The sequence below is a fragment of the Eublepharis macularius genome, chromosome 2 (assembly GCF_028583425.1).
Source record: "Eublepharis macularius isolate TG4126 chromosome 2, MPM_Emac_v1.0, whole genome shotgun sequence".
In the NCBI taxonomy this organism is placed as follows: domain Eukaryota; kingdom Metazoa; phylum Chordata; class Lepidosauria; order Squamata; family Eublepharidae; genus Eublepharis; species Eublepharis macularius.
Genome location: NC_072791.1, coordinates 206,970,344 through 206,991,623, shown reverse-complemented (window position 1 = coordinate 206,991,623; position 21,280 = coordinate 206,970,344). Strand labels below are relative to the sequence as shown.

The 21,280-nt window shown below is 45.9% G+C and overlaps 1 protein-coding gene across 1 annotated transcript in view; it reads right to left on the bottom strand.

The window, feature by feature from the left end:
• RAMP1 (receptor activity modifying protein 1) overlaps positions 1-10,652 on the bottom strand; it is a 29,148-nt gene extending 18,496 nt beyond the window's left edge. Inside the window, exon 1 of the mRNA XM_054970166.1 lies at positions 10,414-10,652. Coding sequence (XP_054826141.1) covers positions 10,414-10,465 — 52 coding nt within the window. The 5' untranslated portion in view covers positions 10,466-10,652. The remainder of the gene's footprint in view (positions 1-10,413) is intronic.
• Positions 10,653-21,280: the final 10,628 nt, after the last annotated feature.

Here is a 21,280-nt window from a genome sequence, read left to right as displayed (position 1 = left end):
TTTATTTAATACAGTTATTAGTTGCTTTTCAAAATAAAAGTATTAACTACCATTACTACTGGAAGTAGCTGTTGCCTCTAGAATAGGTATTATAGAGTCATGAGTTCTGCCTTCCTGGTTCTTCTGATATGGTGAAACCCTGCACTTGTCCCACATGTCTGTGGAGAGGGCTGGATACACATCTGATTGTGCACCGGCCAATTATTGTAGGGGACTTTCTTAGAGATTGCTTCTTTGTAAATTTAGGATTACTGGAACTAAAGCTCTTCGTCCAAATGCGAGGCAATAAGGAATACAATTCTGTCTGTTGTTTAAGATACGGTATAACAAATAAAGAACTGAATGAATAAAAGCCTTTCATATGAGTGTTCCCACTCTGGATCATAGATAAAATTCTGTGGTGAAAGGGGGCAAGCCAGATAACTGCATTCAACCTAGCCGATCTAAGATGAACACTTGAACTTGATTGCTTTTTACATGCGGTCCTCACACGGATCGGTACTTACACAAAAACTCCTATCACCACCCTCGACAGAAAAGAGGCATAATAAAAACATTAGCAGACCATGCAAGACGGATATGTGAACCGCACTTTCTCAATGAGGAAATTAATCATCTAAACCACGCACTTCAAGCAAATGGCTACTCCAGAAATGAAATCAGAAGAGCGAGTAAACCAAGGATAAATCAAACAACTAAGGAAAAACAATCTCCCACAGGAAAAGTGTTTTTGCCATATATCAAAGGAATCACTGACCAGATGGGAAAGCTTATGAAAAAGCACAGCTTACAAACGGTATTCAGACCCACCAGAAAAATACAACAGATGCTACGTTCAGCAAAAGACAGTAGAGACCCCCTTATCTCTGCAGGAGTATGCCGTATACCCTGCAGCTGTGGACAAGTTTACATCGGGACCACAAAGCGTAGCATCCAGACAAGAATAAAAGAACATGAAAGACACTGCAGACTTGGACAACCTGAAAAATCAGCAGTGGCTGAACATAGCCTAACTTAAACAGGACACAGTATCTTATTCCAGGACACTAAAATACTTGACAACACTTCCAACTACTTTGTCAGACTGCACAGGGAAGCCATTGAAATTCACAAGCATAAGCACAATTTCAACAGGAAACAAGAGATTTTAAGAATGAATAGAGCATGATGTATTGTCGAAGGCTTTCACGGCCGGAGAACGATGGTTGTTGGGTGTTTTCCGGGCTATATTGCCGTGGTCTTGGCATTGTAGTTCCTGACGTTTCGCCAGCAGCTGTGGCTGGCATCTTCAGAGGTGTAGCACCAAAAGACAGAGATCTCTCAGTGTCACAGTGTGGAAAAGATGTAGGTCATTTGTATCTACTCAGGAGGGGTGGGGTTGAGCTGAGTCATCCTGTAAGAGTTTCCCAGGGTGTGGAATGCTAATGGCGGGAGGCTTCACTGTATCCTGAGGAGGTTCTTTTGCATATGGATTGGTGCTTGATGTGCTAATCTTCTCTGCAGGGCTATTGTCGGGTGTGGAGTGTTTTGTTAGCCTGGTGTTTTTCAGAACTGGAGCCCATGCTCTGTTCATTCTTAAGGTTTCTTCTTTCCTGTTGAAGTTTTGCTTATGCTTGTGAATTTCAATGGCTTCCCTGTGCAGTCTACTTTGTCAGACTGCACAGGGAAGCCATTGAAATTCACAAGCATAAGCAAAACTTCAACAGGAAAGAAGAAACCTTAAGAATGAACAGAGCATGGGCTCCAGTTCTGAAAAACACCAGGCTAACAAAACACTCCACACCCGACAATAGCCCTGCAGAGAAGATTAGCACATCAAGCACCAATCCATATGCAAAAGAACCTCCTCAGGATACAGTGAAGCCTCCCGCCATTAGCATTCCACACCCTGGGAAACTCTTACAGGATGACTCAGCTCAACCCCACCCCTCCTGAGTAGATACAAATGACCTACATCTTTTCCACACTGTGACACTGAGAGATCTCTGTCTTTTGGTGCTACACCTCTGAAGATGCCAGCCACAGCTGCTGGCGAAACGTCAGGAACTACAATGCCAAGACCACGGCAATATAGCCCGGAAAACACCCAACAACCATGAATAGAGCATGGTTTCCAGTCCTGAAAAACACCAGGCTAACAAAACACTCTATACCCGACAATAGCCCTGCAGAGAAGATTAGCACATCAAACACCAATCCATATGCAAAAGAACCTCCTCAGGATACAGTGAAGCCTCCCGCCATTAGCATTCCACACCCTGGGAAACTCTTACAGGATGACTCAACCCAACCCCAACCCTCCTGAGTAGATATAAATGACCTGCCAACATCTTTTCCACACTGTGACACTGAGAGATCTCTGTCTTTTGGTGCTACACCTCTGAAGATGCCAGCCACAGCTGCTGGCGAAACATCAGGAACTACAATGCCTAGACCACGGCTATACAGCCTGGAAAATCCACAACAACCATCGTTCTCCGGCCGTGAAAGCCTTCGACAATATATTGGCACAACTATTGTTTCAGATGTGGCCAATTCACAGCTTTCTTATTGAGAGCCGAATTCTGAACATCAAGCTAGCCTGCCTCGCCATCAGCCCCAAAGAAGATTTTGCATTCACCCACTGCATTTCTTTTGAAGGCCAAATAATTTTATTTATTTACTTCATTTATGCCCCACCTATCTTCCCAACGGGGAACCAAGGTAACTTACATAATTCTCCCCCATTTTATCCTCACAACAATCCTGTGAGGTAGTTTAGGCTGAGTGTGTGTGACTGGTGCAAGGTCACCCAGCAAACTTCCATGCAGAGGGGGATTTCAACCTAGGTCTCCTAGATCTTACACTAACCACCACATCTAACTGGCTCTCCAAAACAGTATGGCTGTCCATAAGGTTAACTTTATGAACAGTTCTCAGCTTTTATTCAGTTTTTAAAACTTCCATTCACATTCTTTCTGAACTAGTTAACTTTTAGTCAAGTTTTTAGAGAGTCACCATAGTGGTCTTGCCTCCAGCCATCAAAAAGAGCAGTAAGGGTCCCTTTATAAAATGAACACACCACGTGTTCCATTAAAGGTGTCTTCCACTTTCTCCATTGTGGTGTACATGAAAGAAACCTTCCATTCCAGTATTTTAGGCCCACTGAATTTGATAGGCAACGTATGTTAAATTACTGAATGGATTTGAATATTACAACGAATGCTCTAAGAACTACTCCATTAAAGTTTCATATCTGTATTGGTTATGATTCAGATTATGACTGCCAATACCTTTGCATCTCGAGAGCGTATGAATTTTAAGTGAAGAGCTGCGAGCATTGGCCTTCACAGAGAGTAATATCTAAGTATTTTATGTATTTTGTTAGCATCAGACCCAAATCTCACTTTTTGTGAAGATCTTGGGAACTACAAAAGGCTCATCTTCTTACCTTCTACTTTTGTCAAACTAATTTGTACAGAATCTCTTCTCACTGGCTAAAAAATCCAAGTGGGGGAAAATACAAAACAAGATGTCTAAGCCAGCAAAATGCATCTTTCCCACAGAAGCCTAACAAATGGTGAACATGCAATATACTTTACGAGATTATCTTATTCACTGTAGCTTCTTATAACCTCTAGGAGCTGCAGCTTACATATACAGCCTTCTGCCAAAGCAGGAGCTCTACTGAAAGCCTCTGCTATTATGGGTACTAGGAACTTCCATTATTTGCATCCAACCCTCTTTTTTTCAAGACGGAGAAGTCCCAGACTCTCTAGCCTTCCCTCATAGTAAAGGCGCTCCAATTGTTTAACCATCTTGGTTGCCCTCCTCTGTACTCTGTAATATCCTTTTTGATATACCACGAGCACAACTGCACACAGTATTCAACCCTGCATCACCTTAACTTAACACCTTCCACTTGCCCAGTTTAGAGAAATCTTCCTGGAATTCTTCACCATCCACTTTGGTTTTCACCATGCTGAATAATTTTGTATCCTCCACAAACTTGGCCACTGCATTGCTCACCCCCCAATTCCAGATTGTTCATGAACAAATTAAACAGCCCCAGTACTAGTACCAATTTCCATTAGAGACTTCTGCTTGTTCCCCTTCATTTTAAGTACTGTCCATTTATTTTTACTCTCTACTTCCTGGCATTTAACCATTTTTTAATCCATAAGAGAATCCGTCCTCTTACCCCAAGACTGCTAAACTTTCAGTAGTCTTTGGTGAGGTACCTTGTCAAATGCCTTTTGGAAGTCCAAGTGTCTACCAGATCACCTCTGTGCTTTTTAACCTGCTCAAAGAAATGACAAATGATTGATGAGGCAGGACCTCCCTTCGCAGAAGCCATGTTGATTTTCCCTCTGCGGGCTTTGTTCCTCAATGTGCTTAATAATTCTCTCTTTAGTAACAGTTTCTGCTAATGTACTTTGAACAGATGTTAGGCTAGCTGGCCTGTAATTGCCTATATCCCTTTTTTAAAGATTGGGGTGACATTTGATATACTTTTCAGTCATCCAGCATTGAGGCTGATTTTAGCAACAAGTTATACAGACTGGCTAGTAAATCAACAATTTCACATTTGAGCTCCTTAAGAAACCTCAGGAGTATGCCATCTGGATCTGTACACTTATCAGTCTTCAGTTTGCCTAGTTACTCTGGAAATTCATCTCCATCATCTTAGTTTGACTTACTTCTGCAGACCCAAAAACAACTTCTCCTGTGCAAGTATGTGTCCCACGTTTTCTACAGCAAAAACAGACATAAAAAATTTATTCTGTTTTTCTCTTGGTTCATTTTTCTTAAGCAATCCTTTCATTTCTTTGCCATTCACAAGGCCCAACCAACTCCCTAGTCAGTTTCCTGCTCCTCATATATTTGAAGAAATGCTTATTGTCTGTCTTGATGGTTTGTTTACATAATCTACTCCTCAAATTCTCTTTTTGCAGACATTATGGTCAACTTACATCCATTTTGCCAGCATCTTTCTGTTCAACTTGTTTGGGGAAACCTTCCACTTTTTTTTTTTTTTACTTTCTTGACTTCAGTCATAAACGATGCAGGCATCCTTTTAGACTTGACGGCACCTTTCCTGATTTGAGGTATACATTCTATCTGGGCTTGAATTAGTTACGTTTTATATAGTTTCCAGCAGCATTTTTTTTCTGGGAAAAGAGGAGGTGGAACTCAGTGGGTTGCCCTTGGAGAAAATGGTCACATGGCCATTGGCCCCGCCCCCTGATCTCCAGACAGAGGGGAGTTTAGATAGCCCTCCAAGGGCAATCTAAACTCCCCTTTGTCTGGAGATCAGGGGGTGGGGCCAACGGCCATGTGACCATTTTTAAGAGGTGCCAGAACTCCGTTCCACTGCGTTCCTGCTGAAAAAAAGCCCTGGTTCCCAGGCATCCTGAAGGGGTAACGACTCTCGTAATTCTCCCTTTAAGCTGCCTTTTCATTATTCCCTTTGATTTTAGCAAAATTCCCTCTTTTAAAATCAAAAGTGGTTATTTTGGACTTTGGGGGCAAGTTTTCAGTGATAGGAATGCTGAACTTAACAGCATTGTGAAATAGTAAAGAGTCCAGTATCACCTTTAAGACAAACCAACTTTATTTTAGCATAAGCTTTTGAGAACCACGGCTCTCTTCGTCAGATGCATAAAGGTGCTACTGGACTCTTTACTATTTTGCAACTACAGATTAACACAGCTAACTCCTCTGGATCTAATAGCATTGTGGTTGCTGTTCCCAATCCCTGCAACACCTACATCACTTGCTAGGTCTTGAGCCGTGCTCAGAAAAAGTTCAGAATTCATTAAGAGTGTTGATATAACCTCTTCCCCAACCTTGAAGGCTGAATAAAGTCTTTAATCATTATAAATTATCTTTAATGTCAACTACCCTAGTAAATTCTAGGACTCCTCAGCCACTGTTAAATAGCTTACGAAACTAAAGAAATGGCAAATTGCTGATCGTGTGTGTGGTCTCTTAACTGCGTTTGAATTTTATGCAATTACATTTCATTCCTTACTTCATGGCTCCTTGATTAGAGATGCTTGAACACCCGCTTGTTCCACTCACACTATGTCCTCCTGTCGCAATCAGGGAGCTGATTTTTTGCAAAGCAGATTAGTTCTGCATCAGCAACTCAACTCTGTCCGGTTACTTTTTGCATATTTTAACAGTAGAGTACAATGCAGTGCAATTAGTATTTCATGCATGGGCACTGGCACGTAGCCTGATGGGAATTGTAATTTCCCCCTCTCACAGACCTGTCATTGTGGCTCGCAAACTGGCAGCCGATCATATAAACAAACAACAAATTATTCAGTTATAAGTATATACTGCATGAAAAAAAGTGTTACCATTTGGTGTCCATTTAAGTCCACGTTTCATCAAGGTTATTTCATGCAAGCACATTTTTGCACAATCTTATGGGAGGTTGTAATTCCCCTATGGGCCATTTAATAACATGACCTTCCATGACCCTGGGGGAGGATTAATTTCATCTACTATACAGATGATCTATTTATTATTTTTTATTTATTTAATATATATCCCACCTTTCTCCCCAATGGGGAACCAAAGCAACGTATATCACTCTTCTGTCCTCTGTGTTATCCCTGTGAGATGGGATAGGTTAAGAGAGTGTGACTGGCCTAAGGTCACTTGGCAAGCTTCCATGGCAGAGCAGGGATTTGAACCTGGAGCCTCCCAGATCCTAGTACAACACTCTAACCTCTACACCACACTGGATGCAAAAAGCAGCTAGCAAGGCAGAATGAAATTAAGTTGAAATGCTACAGTTACCACACAGCTGCAAGGCTGTTTGGCAGCTGCTTGGGGCTGACCTTAGGAAGGTGAGGTGATCCGAGATTATATCACAAGTGATCACAGCTGTTAAACATGCATAATGGTTAAGAGGTTGGGCTGCAAATCAGCACTCTGCTGGTTTGAATCTTGCTATAGCCACGACTTCTGCAGGAGGCTTCGGATAAGCCACTCCTCTCATCTCCAGCTCCCCAGCTGTATTGTGGGGATAATAACACCACCAACTTTGTTCACCGCTCTGAGCGGGGCACTAATCTGTCTAGAAGAGTGGGATATAAAGCATATTTATTATTGTTGTTATTATTATATGGTATGTTCACTGGCTGAACCCGCTTGCTATGAAATTCATGGCATCCCTACCCTCGACCCTTCTTTTTTTCATTATCTTATATAGAAATGTCTGCAAGCTGAGGCTGCACCTCATGCACCTGAGGAAGTGGGCTCTAGTCTATGAAAGCTTACTATGGAATAAAATCTTGTTAGTCCTGAAAATGCTGGCTAGACACCTTTCCATATCCTTCCCCATCACTTGTTCTGTCATCTTCCTCCCCTCCCTCTGTAGTCATTGTCTCTGCTTAGTGTGGGCCAAGAATGTTAATCATTATATTCCAGGAATTTCCATCACGAGCAGCAATTAGGCAAAACTCACATTACTGGGGCAATAGACGCCTTCAGTTCTCCACTGTACACTGCCATCCAGAATCTATAGCCCATTCCGCAGAGCCAAACCCAGTCAATATTCCACAGTTAAAATAACAATGAGTGGAGCCAAAAGTGGCCACATTTATCTACAGTGCTGTAGATAATAGGAAACTGCAACCTGAATAGCTCAAGCTCACAAGAGCTTGGTTAGTACATGGCTATGGTTAGTACTTGGGTGGGAGACGACCAAGGAAGACCAGAGTTGCTATACAGAAGAAAGTAATGGCAAACCACCTCTGCCCATCTCTTGCCTTGAAAACCACACGAGGGGTTGCCATAAATCCGGACAGCACTTTCTTCTTCTTTATTATTATATAATAGGAAACATAGTGGAATATCTTTCTCATGTCTGTCAGGGCAATTGAGTAACATCTTGCAATAACGTATCCAGTACATAATGTTCAGCACACCCTAGAGAAGGCAAGCCGTGCAATAGAAGCACATTATGAGAATATGGCACTAGTTTTCCAGGCTGCCTCAGTGATTCCTTTCTGAATATTAAGTGGCAATTTCTAACTAGAACACTACCTATTTATTGTTTTTAAACTGCATGTTACAAATTGTATGCTGTTACCCTACCCTGAGCCCGTATGACAGGGACGGCAGTCTAGAAATGCAATCAATCAATCAATCAATCAATCAATCAATCAATCAATCAATCAATCAATCAATCAATCAATCAATCAATCAATGCTTTCAGATACAGTTTGACAAAGCCAGATATCCTCTCTTCTTAATGAACTCCAAAGACAGACAGAAGGGCGATCAGTTATTTGACTGTTCAGTATTCAAGATGAAAAACAAAAATGCCAAGAAAATATTTATCATGCATATAAAAAGCATCAGCAACGTGTCTGACCCAACATGATTCAGTTTGGGCTTAACTATACAAGACACCCAACACATGGGTGTACAACCATACTTGCAGTTAGATGTATACCAGGGGAACTCATCTGAAAAAACACTAATTGGTTCAGTGCTATGAGGGGGAAGGAGATTCTGTTTTTCTCCCATTCAGCTTTTATCAACAGAAATAGCAGCAGCAGGGAAGCTTTTTGCCCCTTTTCTCTGGCTCCCTCCCTTTCTGCTGGTGAAAGCAGTGTGGGAGAGAAGCAGGAGCTAACTTATTCCCCCTCGGAGTGCCAACCAAATGAGTGCGTGTGGGTTCCCCGATGTATCTCTGCCTATGAGTCTGGTCGCACACCCGTAACTCCACACAAATCAGGTGCATTGCGTAGCTTGACCCTTAGTCTCTTGCAAACACAATGCACATTTTCCCTACTTGGTTTTCCCTGTAGACAGGCAATATTTATTTGCAATGTAACCAAGCTAGAAAAGGCAGGAAGCTGGAAATAAAAACAGCGTTTAGAAATGACAGGGTTTAGGAGAGAAAGGTGACACTAGCAAGTTATTGGACTGGATTCAAAGCTGGTGCTCTGCTGGCCCAACAGCAATTCTGCTGGAGGCAGCAGATGGGATTTCTGTCCATTCCTCCATCCACTGCAGAGTCCCACTTTGACAACCATAATGTTTGTGAGGGACCTAACCCCACCCCATCCAAGTAACCCCAACCTCAGGATAATTTCAGGAGTAAAGGAAGGAAAGCATATCTGAAAACTTTGCTCTGCTGTAGCAATTTGGACCCAACCCTTATGTACTTAAGCTATCCACAGCTCATCAGTGAAAATGAAGCATCACATATGCCACACTTTCCGTCCACTGAAACCTGTTCCTTTTCTCCACTGGGCACTTCAGCTACAGAACTTCAGCTGCTGTAGAAAAGTGGTTAAGTGGCTGAGCTGGGAATCATCACTCTGCAGGTTCGAATCCAGCTACTGCCATGAATTCAGTAGGCAGCCTTGGGTAAGCCACTCCTCTCGGCCCCAGCTCCCCAACTGCATTGTGGGGATAACAACAACACTTTATTCATCCCTATGAGAGAGGCACTATCTGTCTCTAAGAGTGTATATAAGCAGCTATTCTTATTATGTGCATGCTCAAAGGGACTCCATGTGTTTCAGGATGTCTTGAATTAACAACAAATTCTAGGACAAAAGGATATGTCGTGTAAAGATACGTGTTTTGTGTTATGCGCTGTCAAGTCACCTCCGACCTATGGCAACCTTATGAATGAAAGACCTCCAAAACGTCCTATCATTAAGAGACTTGCTCAGATCTTGCAAACTGGAGGACGCCGCTTCTTTTATCCAGTCAAGCCATCTTATTTTGGGACTTCCTCTTTCCCTACTGCCTTCAACTTTTGAGCATTATTGTCTTTTCTATTGAGCCGTCCATTCATGATGCGTCCAAAGTACTAGAGCCTCGGTTTTGTCATTCTAGCTTCTAGGGAAAATTCAGCCTAAGGTTTTAAAAAGTGTATCTAGAAACACAGGAGTACGAATACGAGTAACATGAGCTCACACACCAATCTTCTACAGAGGCATATTACTCAGTCTGGCTACATCCTACTCTCCAGCGTACTCGGTGGAGAAAAAAACTGGGTCTGTTGCTGCGTGATGTAGAAAGAAACCTCGTTGAAAGTGAAGTCCGCAGCCGGTTTCTAGCTCACTAGCCTCGGGGAAAGGCTCCGGCCGCTCTGAGTCTCGGAGGCACCGGCAGGTAAGTAAACGAAGCCGCCGCGCACGCAGCCGCCCAACAGGAATTCAATACGAGGGGCCATGTTTGCTGCGCTCAAGCCCCGCTTAGGCAAGCGCCGTGCCTCGGGCCGCGTGGAGAGGGGCCGAAAGCGCAGCGGCCGAAGCCAGCGGGGAGCCCAAAGGGGCCGCCTAAAGGACGCGGCGTTTCGCTGAGGCGAGGGAAGCTCTCGCCGCGCGGCCGCAGCTCTTCACCTGGCGCCGGGCGCCCTCCGCGCCGACCCGCCGCAGCAGCAGCACTTACCCGCCAGCAGCCACCAGAAGAGCCCCAGCGGGACGCGCGCCTGCCCCGCCATGCCTCGGGCACAGCGCCCCGTCCCGAGCGCCGGCTGAGCAGCGAGCGAGGCGGGCGCCCGCTGAGCGGCAGAGCAGCGCCTGGCCCTCCCGTCGCGGCGCGCAAGGCCTGGAGGAGGCAGGTGGGAGGAAGGGCGGCGCCGGCCTCGGGCACGCGGCGGAGGCTGGCCGCGGGAGCCGGGCGCAGCGCCCGCCGCTTCCTTTCCCTTCCCTGGAGATGCTCCTCCTTCGCGGGACCCGAGCCCCATTGGACTGAACGGCGCGAAACTGAGGGCGAAGGCGGGGTGCGAGGGAGGGGAGGGGGCTTGGCCCCGCTCTCCCAAAGGCGGGAGGCAGTCGCTACCTGCCCTGTCTGAGTCTGGCCGGGCAGAGTGAGGTGCCAGCCCAGTCGCTCCGCGGGAGAGGTGAGGCTGGGCGGCTGCGGCACGAGCCCTTCTTTCGGACTGGGGTGATCTGTGAGGTGGGGTAGCCCCCCCACCAGTCTTTAGCCCACTGAGAGCCAAACTACAAGTGACGCCTGACACTAGTTGGACACTTGTCAGCTTCCCTCAAGTTTTGATGGGAAATGTAGGCATCCTGGTCTTGCAGCTTGGCTCTCCGACTGCTGTCCAATGGACTTTTCAACTGTCACTTGTCCAACATTCTGCCAAGCTGCCTACATTTCCCATCAAAACTTGAGGGAAGCTGACAAGTGTCCAACCTGTGTCAGGCGTCCCTTGTAGTTTGGCTCTCTGACTTTTCCCGGGTTGCTCTAATGGCTAATCCACCCCTGCTCTGAAGACCCCGTGGTAGGGTTGCCAGCTCCAGGTTGGGAAATTCCTGGAGATTTTGAGGTGGAGTCTGGAGAGGTAGGGGGTTGGGGAGGGTATAATGCCATCGCGGTTATTTTCTCCAGAATTAATTTCTGTCAGCTGGAGGTCAGTTGTAATTCTGGGAGGTCTCCAGGCTCCACCTGGAGGTTGGCAACTAATCCATATTAAGCTTCGCATTAGTTAGGGGCTGGGCAGCCCACTCTCCCCTCATAATCCTCCCCACAGTTTGTAGACCCTCAGAGGACTTCAGGATGTTTTGCAGATTTTATGGGAAGGCCAGTGTAGTGGTTAGTGTGTCAGACTCATGTTTGGGAGGCCTCACCTCCAAATCTGGGAGGCTCAGGTTTGAATCCCGGCTCTGTAGCGGATGAGTCTGAGGGCAGTCACTCTCTCTCAGCCTAACTTATCTTTACAGGGTCTTTCTGAGGAAAAATGGAGAAGATGACGTACGGTGCTTTGGGCCCCTATTTAGGAGAAAGGCATCGTGTCAATGAAGTAAATAATGAACGTTGCGGAGTGCAAAATAGATTTAAAGATACCCTGAAGGCTACATAGAAACACCCAACCTGATTGGAAATTTTTTGACATATGAAGAAAGCTACAACTGATTCTTTTTTAAAAAATGTTATCTCAAAAATTCAAAAGGCAGATAGGTGCCAGGAAACACTGCAGCAGCACCATCTTAAAGTTTTGACTCTGTGATGCAGTGATCAAAATCCATTCCTTGGCCCTGAAAAACGGACTGCGAGAGCCCCATACATACTGGAAGTACCTGCCTATGACTGAGATGGAGGGGATGGATACTGAAAGATTGAAATATGCAGTATTTAGACCCCCTAAGACCAGTGTTTGGTGATTTGCTTTAGTTCTTGTCACATTTAATGTTTAAAATATTTTCCCTTTTGGGGAAAAAAGAAAAAGGTTTTACTCAGTTTCAGGGAGAGTGCAAAGGGAAACTAGGAAATAGAAAACAATCGATTTCTTGAAGGTCTGGAGAAAAATTTAATGTATTATTTAAAACTAGCAACAGAGCCCGTTGTGGGGAAAAATACAATGGGCTCTAGAAAAGGAAGGGTGGACAGGCAGGCATTTGGTCCTCCTCCATCACTGACTCTAGCTGTGAAGGAGGGGGGTGGGCACTGTCATCTGCTCCATGCCTGATCTGCATGATCTCGGCCATGTGAAGGGGTGGTGGGCTTTGCTACCTGCTCCATGCTGGGTAGAGGGGGGCATTGCCTCCTGTTCTGCACCTGACTATGGCTGGGTGAAGGGGGGCAGGCATTGCCACCTTCTCCGAGCCTGATCCCACCTGCGTGAAGGGGGGTGGGCATTGCCACCTGCTCCACACTGGGTGAAGGGAGGAACAGGTATTGCCTCCTGCTCCACACCTGATCCTGACAGTTGAAGGTGGACAGCGGGCTTAACTACTTGCTCTGCTCCTGATGCCAGTTGGGAGAAGGGGGTGTGGGCATTGCCACCTGCTCCACTCCTGATCCCAGTCGAGTGAAGAAGGGTGGGCATTGCCATCTGATCTGTTCCTGATCCCAGCAGGATGAAGGGGGATGGGAATTGTCAAGTGCTCTGCTCCTGTTCCCAGCTGGGTTAAGGTGGGAGGTAGGCATTGCCACCTGCTCCACTCCTAATACCTGCTGGGTTAAGGCAATGGGTGGGCAAAGCCACTTACTCTGCTTCTAATCCTAGCTGGGTAAAGGGGTGGGCATTGCCAAGTGCGCCACTCCTAATACCAGCTGGGTTAAGGCGGGACAAGGGCATTGCCTCCTGCTCCGCTCCTAATACCAGCTGGGTTAAGGTGGGGCAAGGGCATTGCCCCCTGCTCCGCTCCTAATACCAGCTGGGTTAAGGGGGGAGTGGGCATTGCCATCTGATCTGCTCCTGATCTCAGCTGGGTTAAGTTGGGTGGTGGGCATGGCTACCTGCTCTGCTTCTGATCCTGGCTGGGTGAAGGGGGGAGGGCATTGCCAAGTGCTCCGTTCCTAATGCCAGCTGGGTTAAGGTGGGGGTGGCATTGCCACCTGCTCTGCTCCTAATAACAGCTCTGTTAAGGTGTGAGGGGAAATTCCACCAGCTCCACTCCTAATACCAGCTGGGTTAAGGCAGGGGTGGGCATTGCTACCTGCTCCGCTCCTTATACCAGCTGGGTTAAGGTGGAGGGTGAGTATTGCTACCTGCTCTGCCACTAATGCCAGCTGGGTTAAGGCACGGGGCAGGCATTGCCACCTGCTCTGCTCCTGATCCCTGCTTGTTGAAGGGAGAGTGGGCATTACCAGCTGCTTCTAATACCAGTTGGATTATAGCAGGGAGTAGGCATTGCCACCTGCTCTGCTCCTAATACCTGCTGGGTTAAGGCAGGCATGGGCACTGCCACCTTCTCCACTCCTAGTACCAGCTGTGTTAAGGGGGGGCTGGTATTGTCAACTGCTCCGCTCCTAATCCCAACTAGTTCAAAGGGGGGTGGGCATTGCCACCTGTTCCACTGCTGTTACCAGCTGGGTTAACACGGGGGTTAGGCATTGCCACCTGCTCCACTCCTAATTTCAGCTGGGTTAAGGCAGGGGGTGGGCATTGCCACCTGCTTTGCCCTTAATGCTAGTGGGGTTAAGGTGGGCAGAGGGTTTTGTCACCTTCTCCGCTCCTAATACCAATTGGGTTAAGGTGTGGGGGGGGGCATTGCCACCTTCTCCTCTCCTAATACCAGCTGTGTTTAGGTGGGGGTGAGCATTGCCACTTGTTCCACTGCTGATACCAGCTGGGTTAACACGGGTTAGGCATTGCCACCTGCTCTGCTCCTTGTACCATCTGGGTTAATGTGGGGGGTGGGCACTGCCACCTGCTCCGCCACTATTACCAGCTGGGTTATGGCAGGGGCAGACATTGTCATCTGCTCCGCTCCTGATCCCAGCTTGCTGAAGGGGGAGTGGGCATTACCACCTGCTCCTAATACCAGTTGGATTATGGCAGGGAGTGGGCATTGCCACCTGCTCCACTCCTAATTCCAGCTGGGTTAAGACGGGGGGTGGGCATTGCCACCTGCTCCACTCCTAATACCAGCTGGGTTAAGTTGGGGGGCGGGCATTGCCAATTGCTCCGCTCCTGATCCCAACTGATTCAAAGGGGGGCAGGCATTGCCATCTGCTCTGCTCCTATTACCAGCTGGGTTAAGGCACAGGTTGAGCATTGCCACCTGCTTTGCTCCTAATGCCAGCTGGGTTAAGATGGGCAGAGGGCATTGGCCAACTGCTCTACTCCTAATATCAGCTGGGTGAAGGCAGGAGGTGGGCATTGCCATCTGCTCCCATCCTGTTCCCAGCCTGGGCTTTCCATCCACGTTTTCTGGATGGAGCCACCTGATTAATTGTGTGTGTGTGTGAGGGGGAGGATATGGTGTTTGGAGGAGGACAGGCCAGGTAAGGGGAAGGAAGGGATGGCAGACTTTTGCATGCTGTTGTCCTTTCTGGCTCTTCTGGCAATCTTTCCAACAAGCTTGCTGTTAAAATACTAGGTTAGTCTCTGGACAAACAGCAGCCACCCAGGATTTAATCCTGGATGAGGAGGCTGATCTGGTGGTGTTGCTGTAGGCTATAGGGACCAGCATGATGCCCTGCCTGAGCTAATGGAGGTGGGGTGCATCTACTGAAGACTTCTAGGCTGGTTGTCCTGGGGAACTCCAACATTCATGCTGAGGCTTCCAGGTCAGGAACAGATATAATGATCTCCATGACAATCACGGGCTTCTCTGTTCTCACAGCAGAATATTTTTTGTTAGGAGACAAATGAATACAGTGGTGGGCAGCCCATCTATTTATAGTCCTCCTTTCTCACTGAGACTCAAGGCTGATTATATAGTGTAAAACCAAGTAATCAAATATCTGAGAAGCAATGCAATATGAGTAACGTTACAAAATACGTTCAATAAGGAAGAGGCAACCAAATTACCTGTGGCTACACAAAGAAAAGAATATGGGCATATTCTGCAATCATTTCCCATGCTTAAATGGCAGCATCTAGGATCAAATTCCCCCTGCCCCCAAATGTTTCCCCACAGCAACCAGCTGTGAAATGAGCTGTTCCTTTACAAGCTACTGTAATCAGTTACCTCTGGAGACAGATAAAATCAGTTAAAATTAATGAACTCTTTGCAAAGCATTAAAAATGAAGTCACAATGTAATTACAGCAGAAAACAATTAACTGTTTACAAAGATTCTCATAAAACAGGCTAGAACAAACTTGTAATGTTTTGCATTTAATTAAATTTGAATATTTTATTTCTACTGGTTAATGTGATTTTTAAAAAACCTGTTTGTTACTGTGAGGAAAGAAGGTGGGGGGCTGGATGAGTGAACGGAATCTGCCCTGAATGGACAGTAGCTGTTCCCTAAGGGGCAGAGTGAACTGCCGTTTTTAGTCAAGTGTGCTGAAAAAACATGTTCGTTGTGATTAAGTCAGCCAATCTGTGTGGAGCCTGCACTGTCTGTGTATGTTTGAGGGAAAGTATTTATTCCAAGTCAGGCAAACTGTAGAAGCCGGAAAGGATCTCATTCTATCTAGGCTAGGCAAGCTGTGTGGAAAAGCCAGAGTGAATCTATAGAGCAGAACCACAAGTGACAAAAGGCACAGATTGGACCCTTGCCAGCTTCCCTCAAGTTTTGATGGGAAATGTAGGCAGCTTGGCGGAATGTTGAACAAGTGACAGTTGAAAAGTCCATTGGACAGCAGTCAGAGAGCCAAGCTGCGAGACCAGGATGCCTACATTTCCCATCAAAACTTGAGGGAAGCAGACAAGTGTCCAATCTGTGCCTTTTGTCACTTGTGGTTCTGCTCTCTCTGGGGTTAAGGGGAATGTTTGTTCTGTTAGTGAAGATCTGTGTGGAAAATAAGTGTTTGTGACAGGGTCTGTGAATATATAACTGTTTTGGAAAATGCCAAGCTTAAGAACTATTCTGAAACCAATATGCTTATTATTATCACTACTCTGCGGCCATCACACTTACGTTCTCATAAATAAAGGCTACTTCTGTTTAAGCAAAAAAAGCATCTCTTTTTTTACCTCACTATCACCCTCAAGCACTAACATTCTGTCGAACTACTATCTATAACAAGCCTTCCTGCATTTATAAGTTAAACCAAGGAGGTCTAAGGCGAAAACAAAAACCTTTTGAGGGAGTAAGGGAGGCAGCAATATAAAGGTCACACAAACAGGTGGTGTTAGCAATGTCGTTCAAACCCCAAAACGAAAGTGTTCTTGAGGTACAAGCTTGAGTAAAGAACACCTGAAGCTTTGTGCGTAAATAAAAGGAGTGTGGGTTGTGTCCTGGGCCCACCTGAGGTAAACGTTTAACCTCAGGAGGAGCTGAATTAAAGGTCCAAAGGCAAAGTTATAAAAAAGAAAATGATTACAAAGCAGTAAAACAATTTGGAAGATCATCCGTAATTAAAAGTCTGAATAAAAAGGAATGTTTTAGTGCGGCACTTAAAGGTAGTACAGTTGATGCCAGGCAAGCCTCAGGTGTAAGGCCACTCCACAACCAAAGTGCTACCATTGAAAAAACCTGGTTTATAGTCATCATCACCTACCTCGCCTTAGCAGGCAGGGACACAGATCAGGGTTTGTGAAGAGGAGCTTAACAGTTGGGTGGGACCATATGAAGGAAGGTGGCCCTTCAAGTATGCTGAAGGGTCCTTATAAATAAGAACCAGCCCTTTAAATTTTCTGAGGAACCAGGGCAGGTCTTTCCATGCCGAACTGATATGATCCCTGTATCCAGCCCCGACAATAGCCTAGCTGCCACATTTTGGACACCCTGAAGACTCCAAATGTACTGTGCATTGCAGTAATCTAACCTAGAAGAGAATCATATAATCATAGAGTTGGAAGGGGCCATACAGACCATCTAGTCCAACCCCCTGCCCAGTGCAGGATCAGCCTAAAGCATCAGAGCATGGATCACCATGGTCACACTTTCCAATCAATCTATCTATTTACCAGTCAAGTTTATTACAATGCAAGATCAGCTCCGGAAAGTCAGCAATAATGGAAATAAGACTTTTCACACTTATCAAGGAAGGGCCATAGCTCATGTATCAGCTGAAGTTGGAAAGGCACTACATGCCATGAAGGAAAGCTGCAGCTCCAACTGTAGGTAAGGATCTGGCAGCATCCCACAAGCTATGAAGCGGCTCCCTCAAGGGGAGTGCAGTCTGAGGACTTAGGAGAACGGGCTCCTCAGTTCTCAAGACTTTGCTATTGCTTAACAGGACTCCAGTCTTGTCTGGATTGAGCTTCAGTTTATTGACTCTCATTCATCCTGTTACCTTCTTCAAGCACCTGTTCAGGACTTCCACAAACTGTATTGGCTAAGTGCTGTAATAAAGAAATCTGATCTGACTTCCACAAACCCACCTGACTCATCTGTTAAGGAGAAAGAGTGTCAACCACATGTCCCTGATGAGATCTCCCAGCGGTGTCATGTAGATGTTAAACAGCATAAGCAACAAAATGGGCATCTGCGGAACTCCATACCATAAATACCATGGAGCTGCACAGCCTCTCTCAGAGCCACCTTCTGGAGTTGGCCAGTCAAGTAAGAGTGGGGCCACTGAAGCAGTGTCCAGTCTCTCCAGGAGGATACGATGGTCAGTGGTATTGAAAGCTGCTAAGAGATCCAGAAGAATCAGTAGGGCACTCCTGCTGTCACTCAGGGTGACGAAGGCCATTTCTGTCACAAATCCAGGCCTGCACTTGGATTGAAATGTGTCTCGATAGTATGTCTTGTCTAAGACAGCCAGATGCTACATTACCACCACCTGCCCAACGATGGAATATTGGCTCCTGGGCGCCATTTTTTCAGTCACAAAGAAGACACAGGCCATGCTCTTCATGTTCACTAAAATAAATTGAAAAAGCCCTGAAGCCCCCACCCCACCATAACATGCTACATTGGAGGGGGGTTGGGAATTGAGGGAAGATAGCTGCCAGCTTGAAAGGAAAGCCAGCTTGGAACAATGAGGTTGCGGGAGTTTTCTCTTGCCTCCTACAAGCATTTATAGCTGGAGTTTGGTGGGGATCAAGAGCCTAAGAGCTCTTTGCTGATGGCTTTTAGCCTTGGCCAGTTGGATGGACCTAGTGGACATCAGCCCAGGATGTCTTGTTTACTTTTTCTGTTTTTTCCTTATTTTTTATACTCTGTAAATTTGTTTAAAGTATATTTTTGTAAACTGCTTTGGGTGCCCATCAGGAGGAACATTAGGATAAAAATATATGAAATAAATATATTATGAGGGGTCCCGCAGCACTAACCATCTGTTCCACAGTAGCATATGCAGACATCCTTAGCATGATTGCCAACCGCCCTGTTCTGAAGCTAAGAGGTTTTCAGTCTGCCCTAGAAAAACCTTCTGGCTGGTCTTTTCTCCTTGTGCTCCCCATAGGGCTGCTTCTCTGTCAATTGCCAGAGCAACCGAAATGGCCAAATCCTCGTGAGAGGAAGGAATCTTATGAGCACTAGCAACAGAGCCCCCCCCCCTTTTTTAATGGCGCGTCAGGAACACTGCCAGGGCGGTGCAACGGGCCCTAGAGTTCTCCTGCGCTCTACAGTGGGCTGATTTTGACCCCAAATGGGCCCAATTTGGCCTCAAATGGGCTGAAATTGAGCTGCTGCAGAGCGCAGGAGCACTCCAGGGCTCGTCACGCTGCTCCAGCAGCATGCCTGTTCTCTGCAGTAGCCAGTTTGAGACTGAATCGGGCCTGGTTGGACCCAGAGAGATGGGCCATTGCGCCTGGCCTTCTCACCACAATGGCACCCTCCGGAGGGACAGCCAGCCTCACCTGGGCTTCCTGCCGCAGCAGTACCCTCCAGAGGTCGTGTTGCCGACAACTCAAGTTTTTATTCTGGTGTTCCTGTGCAAGCACAACAGGATAAAAAGTGAGTCATTGCCAATGCGGCTTGCCTTTTATATAATAGGATTATTGGTGCCTTCTTTGGGCAAAGGAGGAGGTTGACATCCGTTTGGGTCGCCTCAGTGGCAGCAAGGAAGTCCTCTGATGTGATGGCTGGCTCCTCTCTACCAGCTGTGCCCCTCAGCCTGCTGGCTCTGTTTCTTTACCCCAGAGTCCATGCCTTCTTATCTCTGTTAACAACTTCCCATATTCCAGGGCAGAATGATGGCATTAGAAGCTGGGGCTGAACTAAGGACAGTGCTGGGGCTGTGCTAAGGTATCTTGCGGTGGCACATGACACATTCCCTTCTCTTATCATCATTCCCCATGGATGTTGGCTGGCTGGCTTGTTGCAGCCAGCCACACTGTGGCACCGTACAGGAGTCGGTGTGTTAATTTTCACACTTTTGCTTTCTTTCATCTTTGAAGCTTAGTACACCTTGTGGAATTTTTCTCTGCTTGGCAGAGCCATAACTGCTGCCGCCACTCAGTTTGCCAGGCCGCAGCAAGTCTCGTAAGTGCAGATCCTCTTAGCAGGCTGTAGGATCATAGCCTCTTCTCGCCTCTACTAGGAAGCAAATCTCATTAAACTCAGTGAAGCTTACTTTTGAGTAAACATGCACAAGAGGGAGCTGCAAAGGTTGAAAAGCAGTCTTGAAGGCTTAAGCCACACTTAACCAGAGACCAAGTACCATCAAATTCAGTGGGACTCACTTCTGAATTACATCCATAGAATCAAACATCATTTGTAAAATGAAAGTGAATAGTTCAACAATCTCCTCTTCTAAGTGAAGCATTATCAGTTTATGAGATAAAAAGTCTGTTTCCCATATTACTGTGCATCTTGCACTGTACCTTCATCTCCTTTAAGTCTTTTCCAGGGTAGCATCAACTGCTATTCATTCCTTTGAAATTTTCTCTTACAGTACATAGGTCACTCTTCAACTGTGAACCAGATTGAACTTCAAAGTAGAACTTCAAAGTAAAACACATCATACCACATATGATTAAACTGCCAGAGTAATCACAGACGCTGGGGATTTCAGAAATATGGCTAGCAAGAAACCATCTGCACCTAGCTTTTGTTTTCAAATGGAGCTGCAAACCCTGCTTTCAATGGATCGAAAACCAATCGTGCTAAAATTCCTAAACTCTTTTGGGAGCAATTTGGTTCTAAACAGTGCTGAATTTTTTACATACCTATTTAAATTTTTAAATGATATATACCTAAAGCATCATGCCAGGTTATAAACAGTTATGGGATAAATCTGACTCCTAAATCTTTGGGCTGGCCAAACATCCTATAGAAGTGAAAGATTTTCACACCTTTATGTTTTTACCCTACCCTTCTTCCAATGAGCTCAGAGTGGTGTACATAGTTTCCCCCTCCTGATACCTTTCAAAAACCTGTAAAAGTTGGCTGTGTGTCAATGGCCCCAGTTCACCCAGTGAGCTTTTTATATACTTATATCCTCTAGCAGAAACTACACATGTATTCATTTTGAAATGGAGGGGTAACTGCTCCCATACTTGCCCCATCTGGAGAGCCCTGCTTTTTTGTTCCACAGGCGTTTATCGTTTTAAAATGGAAGAAGAGAGTAACATTTCTGTTGCTGATCCCTTTTAACGTCATACAGAAACACCAGTGTAACAAAACCACAGTGATTCCCAGAGGGGAAGTACAGGGGCAGTGAGACTCCGCTGTTTCGCTTGTACTAGAGGGCATTATCCCCACAATACAGCTGGGGAGCTGGGGCTTTGAAGAGTGGCTTAACCAAGGCCACTTGCTGAACTCGTGGCAGTAGTGGGATTCAAATTAGCAAAGTGCTGCATCACAGCTCAATTACTTAACAACTACACTACGCCAGCTCTCTTGAGAATCAGAAGAATGCAGAATTACCAAATAATGTATCTGTTTGCTGTTTGACTTTTGAAGGTCTCCCCCCTCCCTTTTATTTTCTGATGGAAACAATGGTAAATATTTTTTTAAAACCTCCTATGAACTATTTTCTGTTTTGAACTGAGTAAAATGTTTTTTTAAAGGCAGATG